Source organism: Saccopteryx bilineata, chromosome 2, assembly GCF_036850765.1.
Source record: "Saccopteryx bilineata isolate mSacBil1 chromosome 2, mSacBil1_pri_phased_curated, whole genome shotgun sequence".
Classification (NCBI taxonomy): Eukaryota; Metazoa; Chordata; class Mammalia; order Chiroptera; family Emballonuridae; genus Saccopteryx; species Saccopteryx bilineata.
This window is the reverse complement of record NC_089491.1, coordinates 339,089,515-339,108,126: the sequence shown is the minus strand read 5'-3', so window position 1 is coordinate 339,108,126 and position 18,612 is coordinate 339,089,515. Positions and strand designations below refer to the sequence as shown.

Below are 18,612 nucleotides of genomic sequence, written 5' to 3'. Positions count from 1 at the left end.
TTACTGCATTTCTATAAAGGTATGGTGGTTTTGTAAGTTTTGGAAGGATTTTGGTATATAGCAACAGTCATTTTTAGATACTGCACACCATACTGATACAAATTCTCCAAAAGCCAAAATAAATGAAAATATCTTTTGCCCCTGTGGTAGGTTGTGCTCACAAAGATTTCCAGCCACTGTCTTTCTCCTTACTATCTGTTCCCTCCACTCTCATGAGAAGATGATAAAGTGCTTTTGTAAACTAATAGGTAATTTCAGCTCTGGGGGATTATTTTTGCTTACTGTATTAAGTAAGAAACTGGTTGTTGCAGGCTGCAAATATTGATTTATAGTTCATGAAAAATTGATGTAATTCCCATATTTTTTTAGTTTGGACTCTGTATTGTAAGGAACTAAACCCAGCTCATGTAGGCTTAAAGAGATCTTGTTGACTCACTAAGTACAGTTGAGGCAGAGCCTGACCCTGGCTTATACCACAGGATCAGGATCTGATTTTTCTGCCTGTCAGCTCTGTTCCTCCGCAATGGCTTAAATCCTCTGGCCACCGCCTCTCAGCTACATGTACAGTAAAGAAACAGTCGACAGTACTGTATTGTACATCTGAGAGTTGCTAAGAGAGTGCATCTTAAAAGTTCCCATCACACACACACACACAAAAGGATGAGAAGTGATGATTGTTAACTAAACTTTGAAGGTGATAATCATTTCACAGTATGCACAAATATCAAATCATTGTGGGGTACACCTTAAACTACTACAGTGTTACATATCAGTTATCTCAATTAAAAACAAATAATCCGTAAGTCTGAGTAAAAATAAACAAAAGGAAATGATTCCTTCTTCCTCCTCCTTTCCATGATATTTTCTACCCACCAAGAGTGTTATTGTCTGAAAGTACAAAAACCTCCATGGGTCCTTTTTAGCTGAGGTCCTTAGGCTCTAGTCATTTACTAAATGAGATGGTCCTAAGCATGCTCTCTGTAGCTGGATCTCAAACTATGGGTCTGAACTGTATTTCTTTCTGATGTGCCTCTTTCCTGTGGGACAAGCAAAAGACATAATCATTCTTACACTAGAGATGACCTGAACCATTCATTGTTCTTTACCCTTATTTCCAAAAGATGCTCCAGGTCGTTGAGACAATTCCATTGTTAAAAACAGACTCTTCTGGCTTGATTTGCATGTACATTAGGCCCTAATATGTTATCCTAGAAGGGCCTCTATAAATATGTGCTCTGTTGCTAGATTATTGGTTGTAAATTGAGTTGTCTAACTTTTAACCAGCTTGTTTTTCCTCTACTTGCTCCTATAATGCTGTTGTTGTATTGAGGCTTGATTGTTGTAGCTAAGCCATGACATTAGAAGAGGGCTCTATTGGTGGCGGATCAATTGTAACTGTGTAGAGCTGTTATTTTAGATGAACGATTTCTTTAACCTTTATGAAAGCCGCCCAATAAAATGTACTTCTGCTTTTTCAAAATTACTTTCATTTTATTATTGCATAAACTTCTTTAATGGATACCCTATAGTTTTGTTAGCCAGGTTTTTTTTAGGAATTGATTGTGCTCTTTTAAAAATCCATAGTTGCTAAAATGAGGCTATTCCAGTGCATGTTTTGTAGATTACAATCAATGTTTGTATTATGAAATCTGGTTTGCTCTGCTTTTTATCAAAAGTGGAATCCTTATGTATTATTATAAATTCACTTTAAAAGTATTCAGTTTAAGAAGTTTACTACACTCATTGACATTCTTTATATATTATTCAGCTGGTATGTTATCAGCATAGGAAAAAGCCAAAACAATAAATAGAAATTAAAGAACTCAGGAGGATCATACTAATGGGGGGATCACAAAAAGAATGCTAGAATATTTTAAATTAAACTACTTTTTAAATTTAATACAGTGGAAGATGAAATTAATGACAAGTAGAATTTAAAACATTGAATTCTTGATTATCCATAAAGCAGAAGAAACTAACATCTGTGGAGAAATCTAATGTGTATTAGGTACTTTGTATATAATCTTCCATCTCTATCAACCCAGATGCACAGGCATACTCATCTCCATTTTATGAATCAGGAGACCATTTTTCTCAGAGAGGTTAAGTAAAAACTGAAGTCAGTCAGAATATAATGGAGTTGAGATCATGACTCCAAATCCCATTTTCTTTCTACCTAAGATGGCCTCTCACAGTTACTGTCAGGGGCAGGTATGAGACTGAACAGGTATATTTCTGTTTGTAAAAGCTATTTGGTCTGGTTTTAATTGGTGAGCCGGTCATGTAGAGAACACCTGGGGACTTCCCCTTCAAGATTGAGGTCTGAGCACATGCCAGTGACTCCCCTTTTCCCCATCACAGAAGAGATGAATCAGTGTTTACTATGGACCGTAAGAAGGGGTTCATAAGACATGAAATTATAATGAATTCTTGAGACACAGAAAAGGGCAGGGTGGGGTTGAAGAAAGCATTTCTTTTTTTTTTCTTTTTTTTCTTTTTTTTTTTTTTTTTACAGAGACAGAGAGGGAGTCAGAGAGAGGGATAGACAGGGACAGACAGACAGGAACGGAGAGATGAGAAGCATCAATCATTAGTTTTTTTTCTTTGCACATTGCAACACCTCAATTGTTCATTGATTGCATTCTCATATGTGCCTTGACCGCGGGCCTTCAGCAGACCGAGTAACCCCTTGCTCGAGCCAGCAACCTTGGGCTCAAGCTGGTGAGCTTTTGCTCAAACCAGATGAGGACTCGCTCAGGCTGGAGACCTTGGGGTCTCAAACCTGGGTCTTCCGCATCCCAGTCCGACGCTCTATCCACTGCGCCACCGCCCGGTCAGGCAAGAAAGCATTTCTTAATATGAGCAAGAGAGTATTTGTTGCAAAAGGTAGGAGTTGACCGAGGGCTGCTCCACGCCCAGAGAGGTCAGCACCCCAGCAGCAAACCCGCGGGGAGCTGGATGCACTTCGGAAGAAACGAACCCAAAGGGAAAGGCTGAGATGTGGCAGCGAAGATCATAAGCAAGAAATTATATGTGAATAAATCTAAACAAGTACAGTATTTAAATTCAGAACTAAAATGTTTTTTTTTTAATAATAAGCTAGAACTGTACAATTGTTAATAATAACCTAAAAGATGGAAGCAGGTTGATCAAAGCTCTTAGTACTTGCACCAAATCCACAGTCCATGGAAAACATGAGTAAAACTAGTGAAAAGAGAAAGGGACAGGAGAGATGAAACAGGTAAAACTGTGGGCTCGAGAGCATCCTGAGAAATCGGGCAGAGGACTGAGAGGCCCAAGCGAGAGTGTGGACCAGACGTCCACAGTAGACATGACCACTGGACAGCACAGCAGTCGGGGCAAAGGCCGGGCCTGTTTCTATCCAAGCAAAATTAGACTATACACACGTGTCATTTTGAATTATCTCAGTTCAGTAAGGTTTTTTTTTTTCCCCACCCTAAAAAGTCTTAACCAGGAAGTTTTTGGAATAAAAGGAATATTTAAAAGGTAGTATAAAATGCTCTGTGGTTCAGAGGTTGCAGGCATTTTCTTAAAGGGTCAGGCACAATTTGCCACCATATAGTTGCTCTCATAATTTGGGCGCTGTAATTCTAAAGCCGCCATCACAGTACAGAAATGAAACGCCCGGGCGTGGCTGCATTTCAGGCAAACTCACAGAAACAAGGCTCTGGGCCGTGCTTGGCTGACCTTGCTCCAGCTCGTGATAAGATCGGAAGCCACAGTGCACAGCTTTCCACAGCTCCAGCCTCCATGGTGAAAACTGTACTTCCTAAGTGAAGCAAGCTGTGTGTGTCCTTCTGGGTGCTTTGACTAGACGATGCTAGTGGATATTTGTTGATAAGTCTTTTATCATCAGTGTAGCCAAACAAGAGTTTGTCAGACAGTATGGAATTTTCATCGTTCAGTACTGAACTGGCCCTCCTGATGAAAATCTCAAGTGCCCTAGTAATAGCAGTGTTGTGTGAACACATTATTTCAAAAAGAGTGAATTGTGAAATGGTACTCTTGAACTATATTAGCCAGTGGACTTTCATGAGGCCAAACTTCATTTAGTTTTACAGCCTCCTCCCATGACCACGTCAGAATACCAGCTAAATTATGGAGCAGCCATCATTGAGAACCACATGAAGACTAGCTGAACAGAAACCCTGTAGCTAGGGATCTAGAGAAGCAGCCATGCCGAGACTGGCAGGGTGGTACACTCAGAAAAAGCAGGCTGTGCACCCACACCCAGCTGTGGGGATTAAGAATTAAGAAGGGTACCTGGGCTGCAGAGTCCCCCCTGTAGAGGAGGGATCCCAGCCCCACACCAGGCTTCCGAGCCTGGGGCACCAGCGCTGGGCAGAGCCCCATGGCTTCTGAATGTGAGAAGCAGTGAGGACTGCAGGATTGCATATCAGAACAAGACAGGGCTGCGGGAGGCCCGAGTGTTGGTTCCACTTGAGGGTTCCACACAGGGACTTGGTGGCTCACAAGCTTGCAGGGCTAGCAGTTTGAAAAGCACCAGAGACAGGTGGGGGCGGGGGGACTGACTCGACTAGCTTCAGGCAGCTGGTATATCATTAGCATAGGAAAAATACAAAACAAACAGAAGTTTAAGAACTCAGTGTGATTACTCAGTTTAAGAACAAGGAAGATTACTAGAATATTTGAAATTAAACATTTACATTTAATGCAATAAAAGATGAAATTTGTGACACAAGTAGAAATTTAAAACATTCAATTCTTGATTATCTGTATAGCAGAAGAAACATCTGAAGAAAATCTAATATGTATTATGCACTTTGTATATAATCTTTTATTTCTATCAACCCCAAAATTTCAGAATATACATTCTTTTCAAGTGCACATGAAACATTTTCCAGGGTAGCCCACGTATTAGGCCACAAAACAAGTCTCAATAAACAGGTCTCAATCTGAGATGATTGGAATCATACCGAGCATCTTCTCCCAGACATGGTATGAACCTAGAAATCAGTTACAGAAAACTGAAAAACACAGAGTGATGTAGAGGCTAAATAACATGCTCCTAAACAATGGATGGGTTAACAATGGGATCAAAAGATATACCTTGAGAAAAGTGAAACACAGGGACTCAAATTCTGCAGGACACAGCCTAGCAGTTCTGAGAGAGAAGTTTAGCAATACAGACCTACCTCAAGAAACAACAGAAATCTCAACTAGTTTAACCTTACACCTAGAGGAACTAGGAAACAGAAGAACAAACAACATTCAAGTAAGTAGAAGAAAGGAAATTATAAGGATCAGAACAGAAATAAACAAAATAGAGTAAGAAGTAGAAAAGATCAATGAAACTAAGAGCTGGTTCTTTAAAAATATAAATAAAATTGCTATTCCTTTTAGCTCGACTTATCAAGAAAATAAGAGGTCCCAAATAAGTAAAAGCAGAAATGAAAGGGGAGAAATGACAGCCAACACCAAGATATAAAAAGGATTATAAGAAAATACAACAATTCTGTGCCCTCAAATTGGACAACGTGGAATAAATGGGTAAATCCCCAGAAACATACAATTTTCTAAGGACAAATCAGGAACAAAGACATTCTGAACAGAGCAGTAACTGCTAATAAAATCAAGTCAGTTGTCAAAAACTCCCAACAAAAGTGCTGGATCAGATGTCTTCACAGCTAAATTTTATCAAACAGTGAAGAATTAACCCTATTCTTCTCAAACTATTTCAAAAAAATTGAAGAGGGAAGACTCAAACTTATGTTACAAGAATGATACCAAAACTAAGCAAAGATACTAAAAAAAATATAGACAGATGTCCCTGATGAACATAGATGCAAAAATCCTTAAAATATTAGCAAACTGAACCCAGCAATACATTAAAAAGATTTCACACCATGATCATGTGAGATTTATTTCCAGAATGCAAGTTTGGTTCAGTATCCACAAAACGAACGGGATAACACCACATAAACAAAATGAAGGATGCAAATTATATGATCATATCAATAGATGCAGAAAAAGCATTTGACATCATCCAAAATCTATTTACGATAAAGGCTGTCAGCAAGGTGGATAGAAGGAACATACCTCAGCATCATAAAGGGCATATATGACAAACCACAGCTAATATCATACTCAATAGTGAAAACCTAAAGAGTCTTCCTTAAATTCAGAACCAAGACAGATGTTTGTTTTTACCACTTCCATTCTGCTTGATACTGAAAGTCTTAGCCATAGTAAACAGAGGAGAGAGAGAAAAGATATCCAAATTGGAAAGTATTTGCAGATTACATGATATTACATAGAACCCTTAAGAATCAACAGAAAAAAAAACAACCTTAGAATTAATGAATTCAGTAAATTAGTAGAACACAAAATCAATAGTATAAAATTCAGAAATTGGTTGCATTTTAATACACCAATAACTATCAGAAAGATAAACCAAGAAAGGACTTTGTGATCATTTCAAACTTCTATAATCTGTCATCTTCTCCTTCCTGGTTTACTTAATCATCTTGTACTTACTCATCAAGGCTCGGCTCAGGCAGGCCCTCTTCCAGAAAGACTTTCCTTCTTACACACACACACACACACACACACGCACGCACACACACACACACACACACACACACACACACACGGCTCGGCTCAGGCAGGCCCTCTTCCAGAAAGACTTTCCTTCTTACACACACACACACACACACACACACACACACACACACGCGGCTCGGCTCAGGCAGGCCCTCTTCCAGAAAGACTTTCCTTCTTACACACACACACACACACACACACACACGCACACACACACACACACACACACACACGGCTCGGCTCAGGCAGGCCCTCTTCCAGAAAGACTTTCCTTCTTACACACACACACACACACACACACACACACACACACGCGGCTCGGCTCAGGCAGGCCCTCTTCCAGAAAGACTTTCCTTCTTACACACACACACACACACACACACACACACCACACACACCCCTGCATCTCACATCCCATTCTGCATTACAGCCACTCATCACTGATGACACCGTTGCTGTTCTCACCACTGAGTCATGGTGGTTGATGTGCCTGTCCCCCACGGGAGCCAGGCTGGCAGACTGTTTTGTTTTACTTTGACTCGCCAGCCCCTTACACAGTGTCTACACATCACACATTCAGTAAATACCTGTTGAATGGCTGGCCTGGTTTGCCAGAGAAGGGGGAAGGCATTCCATTTGGAACCCAGCACAGATGAAGGCATGGCGCATGGTGTGTGAGGGATGGTGGGAAACTCCTTAGGGAGGTACATGGTCGGGGAGCAGACTCACCTACCACGCACTGTAATATGGACAAGATTCCTACCTCCATGGAACTTTTAATCTGGTAAAGAAAGACAGATTCAACAGCAATGGACACAAAGGTCAATGTCCACATTCTCAAACCTAAATCACCGTGTTGCAAGTAAAACGTCCCAGGCCAGCACTGCCCAGGTGTAGTGCTGAGGGCAGCCCGGGGCCTCCCGCCCAGCCCACAGCCGGCGGTGGGTGCTTAGTTTTTACAAGTACAACAAGCAGTATTATATGTGTTCTTTAGGAGTTTGTCTAAAAGTTTTGTAAGCTCTGGATTTTAGAAATAGTGTGTATAATACTTAGGCACTCTCCAGAAAGTATTGCAAAGAAGAAAAAATAAGTTTGTCACTGTAATACTCTCCTTTAGCAAAAATGATTTCCCCCTATTTTATATTACACCTAGGGATAAATTGATTTTCAAACCATAATTAATTGGGTAAATATATGCACGTATAGAGCCAGTCATTGCCAATGTTATTGGCAAGTTGTGTGTGTAGTTTACAATTTCTTGTGCCTGAAAAATAATCTGCCATTTTTAATACTTTAATCCATAACCTGGCCAAGTGCTGAGGGTTTTCTTCTTCAATAAAGTCCGTTTACGGAAAGGAGCTTCTAATTCTGGGTGTAAACCAGCTAGTCTGTTTTCGTCTCACTGTGGGCTTGTTTAATGGCGAAAGCTTTTCCGCTCTCTCCCAGGGTGCTGATAAGACTGTGAAAGGCCCGGATGGACTGACCGCCTTGGAAGCCACTGACAACCAGGCCATCAAAGCTCTGCTTCAGTGATGGCTGGCCGGCTGACGGCGCCGGAAGGACGCCCCTCCTGTGGCCGCCCACTGCTGCCTGTCTGTCTGTCACTCTCTATCTGCCAGCTTCTTCAGCTAAACACTTTACGAGGGTTGAGGGGAGAGAGAGATTTATAACCAATCAGACTACCAGAACAAACAGTGTCATGGAGGAGAGGACAGAACCACGATCAGGCTTTTACTAGGACTCCTGATCAAGTCAGCCTCTTCTCCATTTCCCAAAAATACACAGCTTCCACTCAAGGGAGAGTCAAGACAAACCAGACCGTCACATTTGACGTTCTCAGCTCACTTATGAATTAGGTAATGTTGAGGGTCTGATTCCACAAAGGCCAACCCTGTGTACACGGTAGCCCTCGCTGTGCAAGCAGCATGGCTGCTGCTGTAAACCTTGGGTGCTGAGACAGCAATTGGCTCTCGCCTTCTGCCTTAAGGTGCACACTTTGGGGAATCTTCTCGTATAGTCAAGGGCGCTGCCTGTGGTTGGTGACCAAATCTTTCTTCGGTGGCTCAGCCTTCCCGAAAGCTCAGTGCCCGTGAGGAGGGGCACACTTCTAAATTGCTAGATGACTGAACTTTGCATTTCCTCTCCCCTTCCACATGGCTCTCATGTCTCTCGGTAAAACTGACTCGCTTTATTTATAAAACCTTAAGTTTGGGAAGTCTAAAGGAGAAACCATTCCAGTATGCCTATTTTTTTCTCCTCTAGATTCACACATTTATATAACATTGAAACACTTTTAAACTCCTGCTGGTAGTAGAAGGGGATTTAAAACTAGACTTGTGGCCATGAGCCTGTTAGGATCAGTCAGAGAACAGTTGTCCCAGGCCCTGTGCGTTGTCCCCGTTTGCTGAGTGCATGGGTGCTGAGTGGTTGTGTGCGGAGGACCGGGAGCCCTGTGGCACACCTCTCGGACCTCTTGGATGCTGATTACCTACACCAAGGCCGTAACTGGGGTGACCATTGGGACAAATTCAACCCCAGCTCTTCAAAAATATGCCTGTTACCAAGTTTCCCCAAGTTGGTAAATTCTGCTGAACGTACGCCGACCCACCGGCAGAGTATATTGTTTCTTTTCTAAATCATGCATCAAGTGTGACACCTTTGAAATGTATTGTCCTTAAATATATGCCCTAAAATGGGGTTCTTAGGACCTGCAGAAAACATTTAGATACATTTTCAAATATTTATTTCATGAGCAGTACAACTAATTAAAACTCATACCCTTAAATTTTGCTACTTTTGCATTTAAAATACTAAGATTCCTCTGACCTGCCACCCAGATAAGCTTCCTAGAAATATTAGGATTGTTCCTTAGCCACTTCATGCAATAATTGAATGTACCTCAAATTTTTAGAAAGGGGGGCGGGTGGGTTAGGGACTTGTATTCAGATTATGGATAATAAAGAATTGATGATTTTTTTTAAGGCAATGTAGCATTTGATAACAGTTAAACTATCAAGAACAGTCAGCCTAGCTAATTACAAATCTTAATGATCAGTTACTGGTTGGTTGGTTGGTGTGTGTGTGTGTGTGTGTGTGTGAGAGAGAGAGAGAGAGAGAGAGAGGAGAGAGTATGAGAGTGTGTGTGTGTGTGAGAGAGAGTATGTTTGAGAATGTGTGTGTGTGTGAGTATGTTTGAGAGTGTGTGTGTGTGAGTATGTTTGAGAGTGTGTGTGTGTGTGTGAGTATGTTTGAGAGTATGTGTGTGAGAGTGTATGTTTGAGTGTGTGTGTGTGTGAGAGAAAGAGTATGTTTGAGTGTGTGTGTGTGTGAGAGAAAGAGTATGTTTGAGTGTGTGTGTGTGTGTGTGTGTGTGTGTTCCCACAAGCCCTTTTTTTATCCTGTGGCTTTTTCACTGACAGCCCGCCTAGCCCTGCAGTCTTTCTGCACCCAGGAAAACAATCACAGAGTAGTGGTTTAAATTCTTTGCTACATTTGGCTAACTGCCGCCTTCACGCAGCCCAAGTCGGAGTAAAAGTCCGGAACCAGTACTCGGTCACATCACAGAACTGAAACCCGAAGCGATCCTCTCGGAAGACAGAGGGCACTCTCTCAGTCTTTCCCCATCAGCCTAGTGACAAGGTGTTCTGATATCTTTGTTTCCACCTGTTGGCATAAAGTGATCCAGAAAAGGCTTGGGCTTTACCCTCTACACGGTTTTCACCTTCCCATCCTAAGTGTTTTGTGAGAGTTGGCTCTTGCAGAGAGTGCACTGTCCTGTCATTCCCAACCTGGTCCACTTCTGACAGTCGCCTGGTGCGGAGACCACATGACCCCTGTCCGTCTGTCCCGACGTCCCATACTGCAGTAGGGGCTGCTTCGCCTTCTTTCTCAGCCATGTGCAAACCCCGTACTCAACGAAGCGGTTGCTTGAGAAGATAACATAGTTAACCTGACCAAGATGGTTTACACTGTTTTTTAACTAGGTTATTTATAATGTATTTCTGAACCACTTGGCCGAGAAATTCACAACACTTAATGTTCATATTTTGAGTAAAGGAAGTTAAAACCATGTTTGCTTTTTGGTACTACATGCATTAGTGAAAGCTTTTTTTCTCCACTGAAGTAATATTTAACATCTCAGCAACAACCTTGCATGTTCTATAGTTTTGTGTTCAGTCAGTCATTTCGTATGCACTATAGCAATTACAAGCAGGTGTATAAGATCGCCTGCATGTTTACTATACTATTAGAATACTAACCAGTTCCCCCTTGCAGCTTCAGACTGGTATCCAGACTACGGTTCAAATACAGCACCTGTGTACCTGAGTAGCTGTATGCATAGCTCCCCTCCTAAACCCAGAGGGGCACGAAGAAGGGGAGGCGAGGGGGGTCGGTGTGGAAGCTGCAAGCCAGTAGCCCCTTTAGTCCCTGATTTCTTTCTTCCAAATAATGGAGTTCAAATCTGTATGTACCTGATTTGTTTTCTAAAACTTCAACTGAGCTGCGTTTCCTTCCATGCAATATTGTATACTCGACTGTCTAGAAGCTGGTGAGAGTGCCCTCCTACGTAAGCAGTTGCAGTGTTTTGCATGCAAAATTTTAAAAATTTAAATTGTCCTGATTCTATTTTGTAAATGGAGAAACAATCATATCTTTCTAAGCAGTAATGGAGGAAGACCTAGTGCTTTGTGCATTTTGATATATTTGAGTTCATTTTTTCCACAATGTAATTAATACTTTGGACACAATTGGGTTTTCTCATATCCTCTTTCATGTACATCAGAATGCTAAATAATACTGTGTTTTGGTTTTGTGTTGCAAGAACAAATGGAATAAACTTGAATTGTGCTACAGCTGAGGTGTCAGCACTTCTCTCCCTCGGTCACTGTCCTCTTCCTTCCCCAGCCAGGCTCCTCACAGCCGGACCTCAGGCGTCTAGTTCATCTAAATTCCCCCCCCCCGACTCCCACTTTCATGAAAAAAAAAGTGGAAAGAAAAATAGGACGTAGGAACGATTTAATTGCAATAAACTACACTACTCATTGGGAGGTTTAGCTTTTGTGTCAGTCTCCCGATCCATATTGGTTGTAAATGTTCGGTCACATTACTAGGGAAGGTACTGGGAGGCGGGGGGTGGGGGGTAGAGGGATTGTGCAAAAAGGAGAAAGAGAAAACGAGGGACAAAGCAACTGGCCATCCCGGGTCAGGATCTGAGGAGGTATGAAAGCTGCTCTTTCGTACGCTCACTTAAGTCGCTGCACGTTCCTAGGAGGGGCACCATTTCTTCCAAGCTCACTTGCCCATGCGCACTTTTTAGGGTGTACTTTTCAGTAGCTCTGATTTAACATGAAATCACTTTGAACCTCAAAACTGAACCAGATTTATATAATACTTGTGGTTCTACTATAACCTTGTGAACACCCCCGGACTATTGTGTAGGTCACTTTTGAAGTGGCCCGTTAATATGGGAAAAATAGATGCACAAGCAAAAATAACAGCAAAAGCTCTCTTTCGGAACTTCTATGTAGCGGCGGAAGTATAAATGTTTATATTAGTATATCAACTACATATTTATATTAGTATATGAACATGGCAATGTATGGTTGTAGGTGAGAATGTCCACCGCAAAGGTTATAAACATTGAGGTTTCTGTTTTAAGAATTAGGGTCTATAAAAGAATTTAAGTCTGGCTAAGTATGTTTTAAAGCAGACAGTGCCCACTTCCATAATAATCAAAGAGCAGACCAGCATCTGCAGATGAAAGTCACGTGCCTGTAGGAAAGAGAGCTTAGGGTGCGTTGCTATGAAACTCTTGTGATTAGAGAGCAGCTATCACAGGACTTGGACGCAGCACAATGTATCACTGTTAGAAGATCCTTGTTCTTCCTTTTTCTGCGAGACCAGTGATTCTCCAAAGGTGGTCCCTGGGGTAGAAGTAGCACCATACCCAGCCCGGTCTGCCCAGTCAAACTCGGGCTGACTGCAGCAATGATGTCGTAACAAACTGGCTAAGGATGGATGCCCAAGTTTGAAGACCAGTGCACAGACCATAAAGGGAGAAAGAAATAGTCTGAAGGCCTGTGAATAGCATGTCGTCAAGGCAGGCTTCCTAGAGGGAGTAGATGGAAGCCTTTGACTCGAGAGAGAGCTAAACTCTGGCCAAGTCCTGGAGCTCTGGGCACCACGAAAATCTGAAGATAACCTTCCAAGTTAGATTCGGGGCAAAAGAGGTCAGGGTAGGATGTCACAGTGGCTCCAAAGATGTATCACTGGTGAGAATGGCCCTTCACTATTATTAGGGTTTTCCCCTGTAAGATGTCCTTTCACTTGGTGTGGACAGTATTGTCCGTAGTCCACAGCAGCCCACAGCTGAACGCCTAAAACTTCAGCCCTGACTGCGGTGAGGGAAACGTCAAGGAATTTGGGGAGACACCTCTGTATCTCCTGCTTGCCACCTTGCAGGTATCTGGGATTGCTGCAGTCACTTAACAGTGTCCCTGCTGGCTTCAGCCCCCGTGCCCTGTACTGGCATCCGTGGTGTGAACATGGGTTCCCACCACAGTGGGCGCACCTTGTGCCAACTAACCATATTCTGTTTCAGATCAGCTCTGTCCCCCATGCCAGCCAGATCATCACACATCAGATTTAGGATCTGTATTTTTTTTTCAAGGCTTTTACTCTATGGAAATACAATTACTGATTGAGAAAAGTTATCGGCAGCTTGAATAGCACCTGACACAGGGCAGGTGTTCACTGTACATGTTCTGAACCGCTGATGTCAGACCACTGGACATCACACACAAGATCACCTTTGTTCCTGTGAATCCTGGCTAGAGGATGACTGGCTGTCAGGACCAGTGGTCCTGAGAGTCATTGTACCCAGATATCAGCCTCCTAAGTACTACAGACACTGCACACCGGAATCAATGACGTAAAGATAAGTATCACAGAGTCACAACGATTCATTGAGGAAATGCTGACTGTGAGGTCAAATGCAGGTTGCGGGGCCATTGTGGCTACCTTGAACCACAGCTGTAAATAGAGCAGCCGAACAAAGGGCTGTCTTTCCCCCTCCCCCAGCAACCTCCAAGCATTCAGCTGCAGGGACAGACTCACCTACAGCGTTTGGGTAGAACGTTGATGGCTCACACATCTGCCGACACTCATAGACGTAACGACTTATCCTACAAAGGAAAATAGTGCATTAACAATTCCCGTCCTCTGAATGCTGGTTTTGAGGATACTACTAGATCACTCAAATCACGTACACCCCCCGTGAGAGGCTGCCAGGTCCAGCAATGTCAGTACCACTTGTGAATTGCCAAATTTCTGTAGCCAACTTACGTACTTTTACAACTAATTTTTTGGCTAACATTGATTGTGTGACGGGAGCTAGGGTGTTGTGCTGAGAACTTCGTCACCTGACTCAGCTTTCACAATAATGAGATGGTAAAAAGAGGAACAGACCAAGAGAGGTTCAATTACAAACAGCCAGTAAACAGTGCATGTGCAGTACAATTAATTTTGTCTCGTGTTAGAGCCCGGGCACCTACAAATGAAGTGAGGATAAAAGCTGGTCTCACGCAGATAGTCAAAACCAATGCTCCCAACTTGCTCCCTTGCTGAACATTATTGCTCTAATCTATGGGGAGGTTCAGGGATTCAATGCTCACTTACTTTCTTCCTTTTTTTAAAACAGTGGATCCCCAGGACTTACTAAAACTTTATACACTTTAACACCTCCTGATTTCCTTCTTGCCCAACCCCTGGCAACTGCCATTCTAGTCTCTGCTTCTATGAGTTTGCCTACAGCAGCCCTCCCTTGCCCACGGGGGATATGTTCCAAGACCCCCAGTGGATACCTAAAATCTTGGATATTAACAAACTTTATATATATTATGATTTTTCCTATACAGATATACCTCTGATGAAGGTATAAATTAGGCATTTGTATTTACCAGTTCTGAACTAAAGAAAGGAGAACTAAGAAAACAATCCCATCCCCAGTTGCTTCCAAAAGAATAAAATACTTAAGAATAAATTTAACCAAGATTATAAAAGATCTGTATTCAGAAAACTATAAGACATTGAAGAAAAAAATTAAAGATATAAATAAATGGAAGCCTATCCCATACTCATGGATTGGAAGAGTTAACATCATTAAACTGTCCATACTACCCAAAGCAGTCTATAGATTCAATGCAATGCTTATCAAAATACCAATGGTGTTTTTCACAGAAAAAAATAATACCACAGAAGGCCCGTATAGCAAAAGCAATCTTGAGAAAGAAGAACAAAGTTGGAAGTATCATGTCACCTGACAGCAAAGCATATTACAAAGCTATTGTAATCAAAACAACATGATGCTGGCATAAAAACTGACAGACAGATCAATGGAACAGAATAGAGAGCCCAGAAATAAACCCACACCTTTATGGTCAGTTAATCTATGACAAAGGAGTCAAGAACCTACAATGGGGTAAAGACAGTCTATTCAATAAATGGTGTTGGGAAACTGGACAGACTCACACGAAAGAATGAAACTGGATTGTTTTCTTACACTATATACAAAAATAAATTCAAATAGATTAAAGACTTAAATATAAGACCTGAAACCATAAAACTAGAAGAAAACATAGGCAGTAAAATCTTGGACATTTCTCTTAGTAATATGTTTTCTGATGTATCTCCTCAAGCAAGGGAAACAAAAAAAATAAATGGGATTATATCAAACAAATTTTTTGCACAGCAAAGGAAACCATAAAAAATAAGACAACCTGCTGAATGATATATCTGATAAGGAGTTAATATCCAAATATCCAAAATATGTAAGAAACTCATACAACTTAATATCAAAATATCCATGATCTGAATATAAACATTTCTCAGAAAGGACATATATATGGCCAATATAGATACCAAAAGATGCTCAGCATCACTAATCATCAGGGAAACAAATCAAAACCACAAAGAGCTATCACCTCACACCTGCCAGAATGGCTGTCATCAGTAAATCAACAAACAAGTGATGGTGAAGATGTGGAGAAAAGGAAGCCTTCTTGCACTGTTGGGGGGAAGGCAGATTGGGGCAGTCATTGTGGAAAACAGTATGTGGGTTTCTCAAAAAATTAAAAGAAATTACTATATGACCCAGCAATTTCACTTCTGAGTATTTATCCAAAAGAAATCCAAAAAACATATGCACCCTATGTTCATTGCGGTATTATTTACAATAGCCAAGATATGGAAACAACTTCAGTGTCCATCAAGAGACAAGTGGATACAGATGTGGTACATATGTATACATAGTACCTACAATGGATGTGGCATGTGTGTATAATGGAACGTTACTCAGCCATAAAAAGGAGTGAAACTTTACCAATTGCAGCACCACTGACGTTGCCTAGAGCAGTGGTTTTCAACCTCTTTACCCTTGGAAATCAGTGAAGATGGGAGAATTATTTCAGGGACTGCTAAGGCAGAAATCACCTTGAGCATAAGCAAATTTGACTAAGATCATTGGGTCTATAATCTTCACACAGTATCAGGCACGAAATTTATGGCAGATCAATCCACAGACTAGTGGTTGAAAAACAATGGCCTCGAGGGTATTATGCCAAGTGGATTAAGTCAGAGAGAGAAAGGCAAATACATGACTTCACTTACCCGTGCAATGTAGAACTAACAAACAGAAACAAACTCATAGACATGGAGAACCAATTCATGGTTGCCAGACTTCGGGGTCCAGGGGGTGGAAGGAATGGAGGGAATGGGGGAAATGGGTGACAAAGGGGGAAGGAATTAAGGACAAATTGCCAGTTATACCAACAGCATAGGGAATATAATCAATAACATTGTAATAACTATGCATGGTCCCAGTGGGTATTAGACTTATCAGGGTGATCACTTTGTAAGTTATATAAATGTCTAATCACTACAGTATACCCCTGAAACTAATATAATATCGTATGTCAGCTGTAATTGAAAAATAAAATTAAAAAAAAGAAATGGGATTGCTGGCTCAAGTGTTAACTCTATTTTTAATATTTGGAGCAACCTCTAGGTATTATTTTCCATAGCGGCTGCTCTAATTTGCCTTCCCACCAACAGAGCACAAGGGCTCCCTTTTCTCCACATGTCCTTGCCAACACTTGTCCTTTGTTTTGTTTTGTTTTTTTTATAATAGCCAACCTAACAGGTGTGAGATGGTATCTCATTGAGGTTTTGATTTTCATGTCCCTGATGGTTACTGATAGCAAATACTTTTTCATATATGCATTGGCCATTTGTATGTCCTCTTTGGGAAAAAAAATGTCTGTTCAGGTCCTTGGCACATTCTTGAATCGAGTTATTGGGTCAATGTTGTGGGCACTGGATATCACAGTAAATGCTACTGACAGGGCTCCGGCCCAACAGGGCTTATATGCTGGGAAGAAGACAACTGAAAATCAAAGGCTACTCCTAAATAAAGGCATTACAGGTCCTGATGTGTGCTGGGTGAAAAGGAGCCAACACGCGGGGGGTGGGGGGGGGGTGGAGAGGGCCTCCCTGCTCCCGCAGGGCAAGCACCCCTGTCTGAGGCTGGGGCCTCCCCTGTTGTTTGTGCATTTGCATGAAATGTTAAGGCCTCAGATATGCAAAGCTCCACGTGGTTAGACTTGGCCCTTTGCAGTGTAACCTTGATGCCAGCTCAGACTCAGAAGGGAGTTGGCAGACAGCAGCAGCATTGAGACCAGAGTGGATGCTGAGCAGGCCGCCTGGGGGACCGCCTGGTACCCTGCCAGTGACCCTGACTGCAGGGCCATCTCTCTGCCCTGGGCCCACTCAGGAGTCAAGGCCCAGTGGCAGGACTCCACCCTGCCGGGCTCTGCTCCAACCCAGTGGCCCTTATGGGACCACGCAGGAGAAGGGAGCCCAGCTCTCTCCGTAAGCAGCCCCCAGGGCCAGGGAGAGGTCGACCTGCGTTTAGCTCACAGCAGAAAACAGACACAGGAGCGGGATGGGGTCCCCAGGCCTGATGTCCCCGAGGAGCATGCATCCTAATAAGTCTCTGCTCCTTGCACCGAACACAGATGCAGTTTCTCCCCTTTTCTTTCGGAGTGCACTGTTACAGAAATCCTGTGGGTCACTGCATGACTGGAACTCCAAGCTAAAATCTTGGTTCATACAAAATTGAGACTCATGGACATAGACAAGAGTGCAGTGGTTACCAGGGGGAGGGGAAGAAAGGAGAGGGAGGGGCTGGTGGGAGGGGAGGGGCATAAAGGAAACCAAATGAAGGGTGATAGAGGACAATTTGACTTTGGGTGATGGGTATACAACATAATCGAATGTCAAAATGATCTGGAGATGTTTTCTCTGAATCTATGTACTCTAGTTGACCAATGTCACCCTGTTAAAATTAATTGTCTAAATAAAACTACAAAAATAAGTAAATAAAAATAAAAAATAAAATCTTGGTTCATGCCATTATTAGCACTTCTCTCCATAATGATAATAATCAATAAAACCCCCATTAAAACCTGGCTGGCTGACCTGTGGTGGCGTAGTGGATAAAGTGTCGACCTGGAAATGCTGAGGTCGCCGGTTCAAAACCCTGGGCTTGCCTGGTCAAGGCACATATGGGAGTTGATGCTTCCAGCTCCTCCCCACCTTCTCTCTCTGTCTCTCTCTCCTCTCTCTGTCCCTCTCTGTCTTTCTCTCTCCCTTCTCTCTCCTCTCTAAAATGAATAAATTAAAAAAAAAAAAAAAAAACCTGGCTGGCTGCCACAGGCAGCGGAACGGCTCCCTCAGGAGGGGTTCCTTGGTTCGATGGTGGGAGGAAACAAAGGCATTCCTCTCTGAGAATAACCAAAATCATAGGTTTTGGTTGCATGACACACATGGGTTACCTTTTTAAAGTTTAAACCCTCTCATTTCAGAAGACTAAAAGGCCATGACTTTAAAAAGAAGTCTTCCTGATGAAATATTAGGGAGTTAAAAAAAAAAGATCCAGTACCTCTGACCCAAAACGTTTTTCTTTCTTTC

General features: G+C 42.2%; 1 protein-coding gene across 1 annotated transcript in view; it reads left to right on the top strand.

Annotated features, from left to right (window-relative positions):
- MTPN (myotrophin) overlaps positions 1-11,438 on the top strand; it is a 52,517-nt gene extending 41,079 nt beyond the window's left edge. The window contains exon 4 of the mRNA XM_066262370.1: positions 8,032-11,438. Within this exon, the coding sequence (XP_066118467.1) occupies positions 8,032-8,118 (87 nt within the window). The 3' untranslated portion in view covers positions 8,119-11,438. The remainder of the gene's footprint in view (positions 1-8,031) is intronic.
- Positions 11,439-18,612: the final 7,174 nt, after the last annotated feature.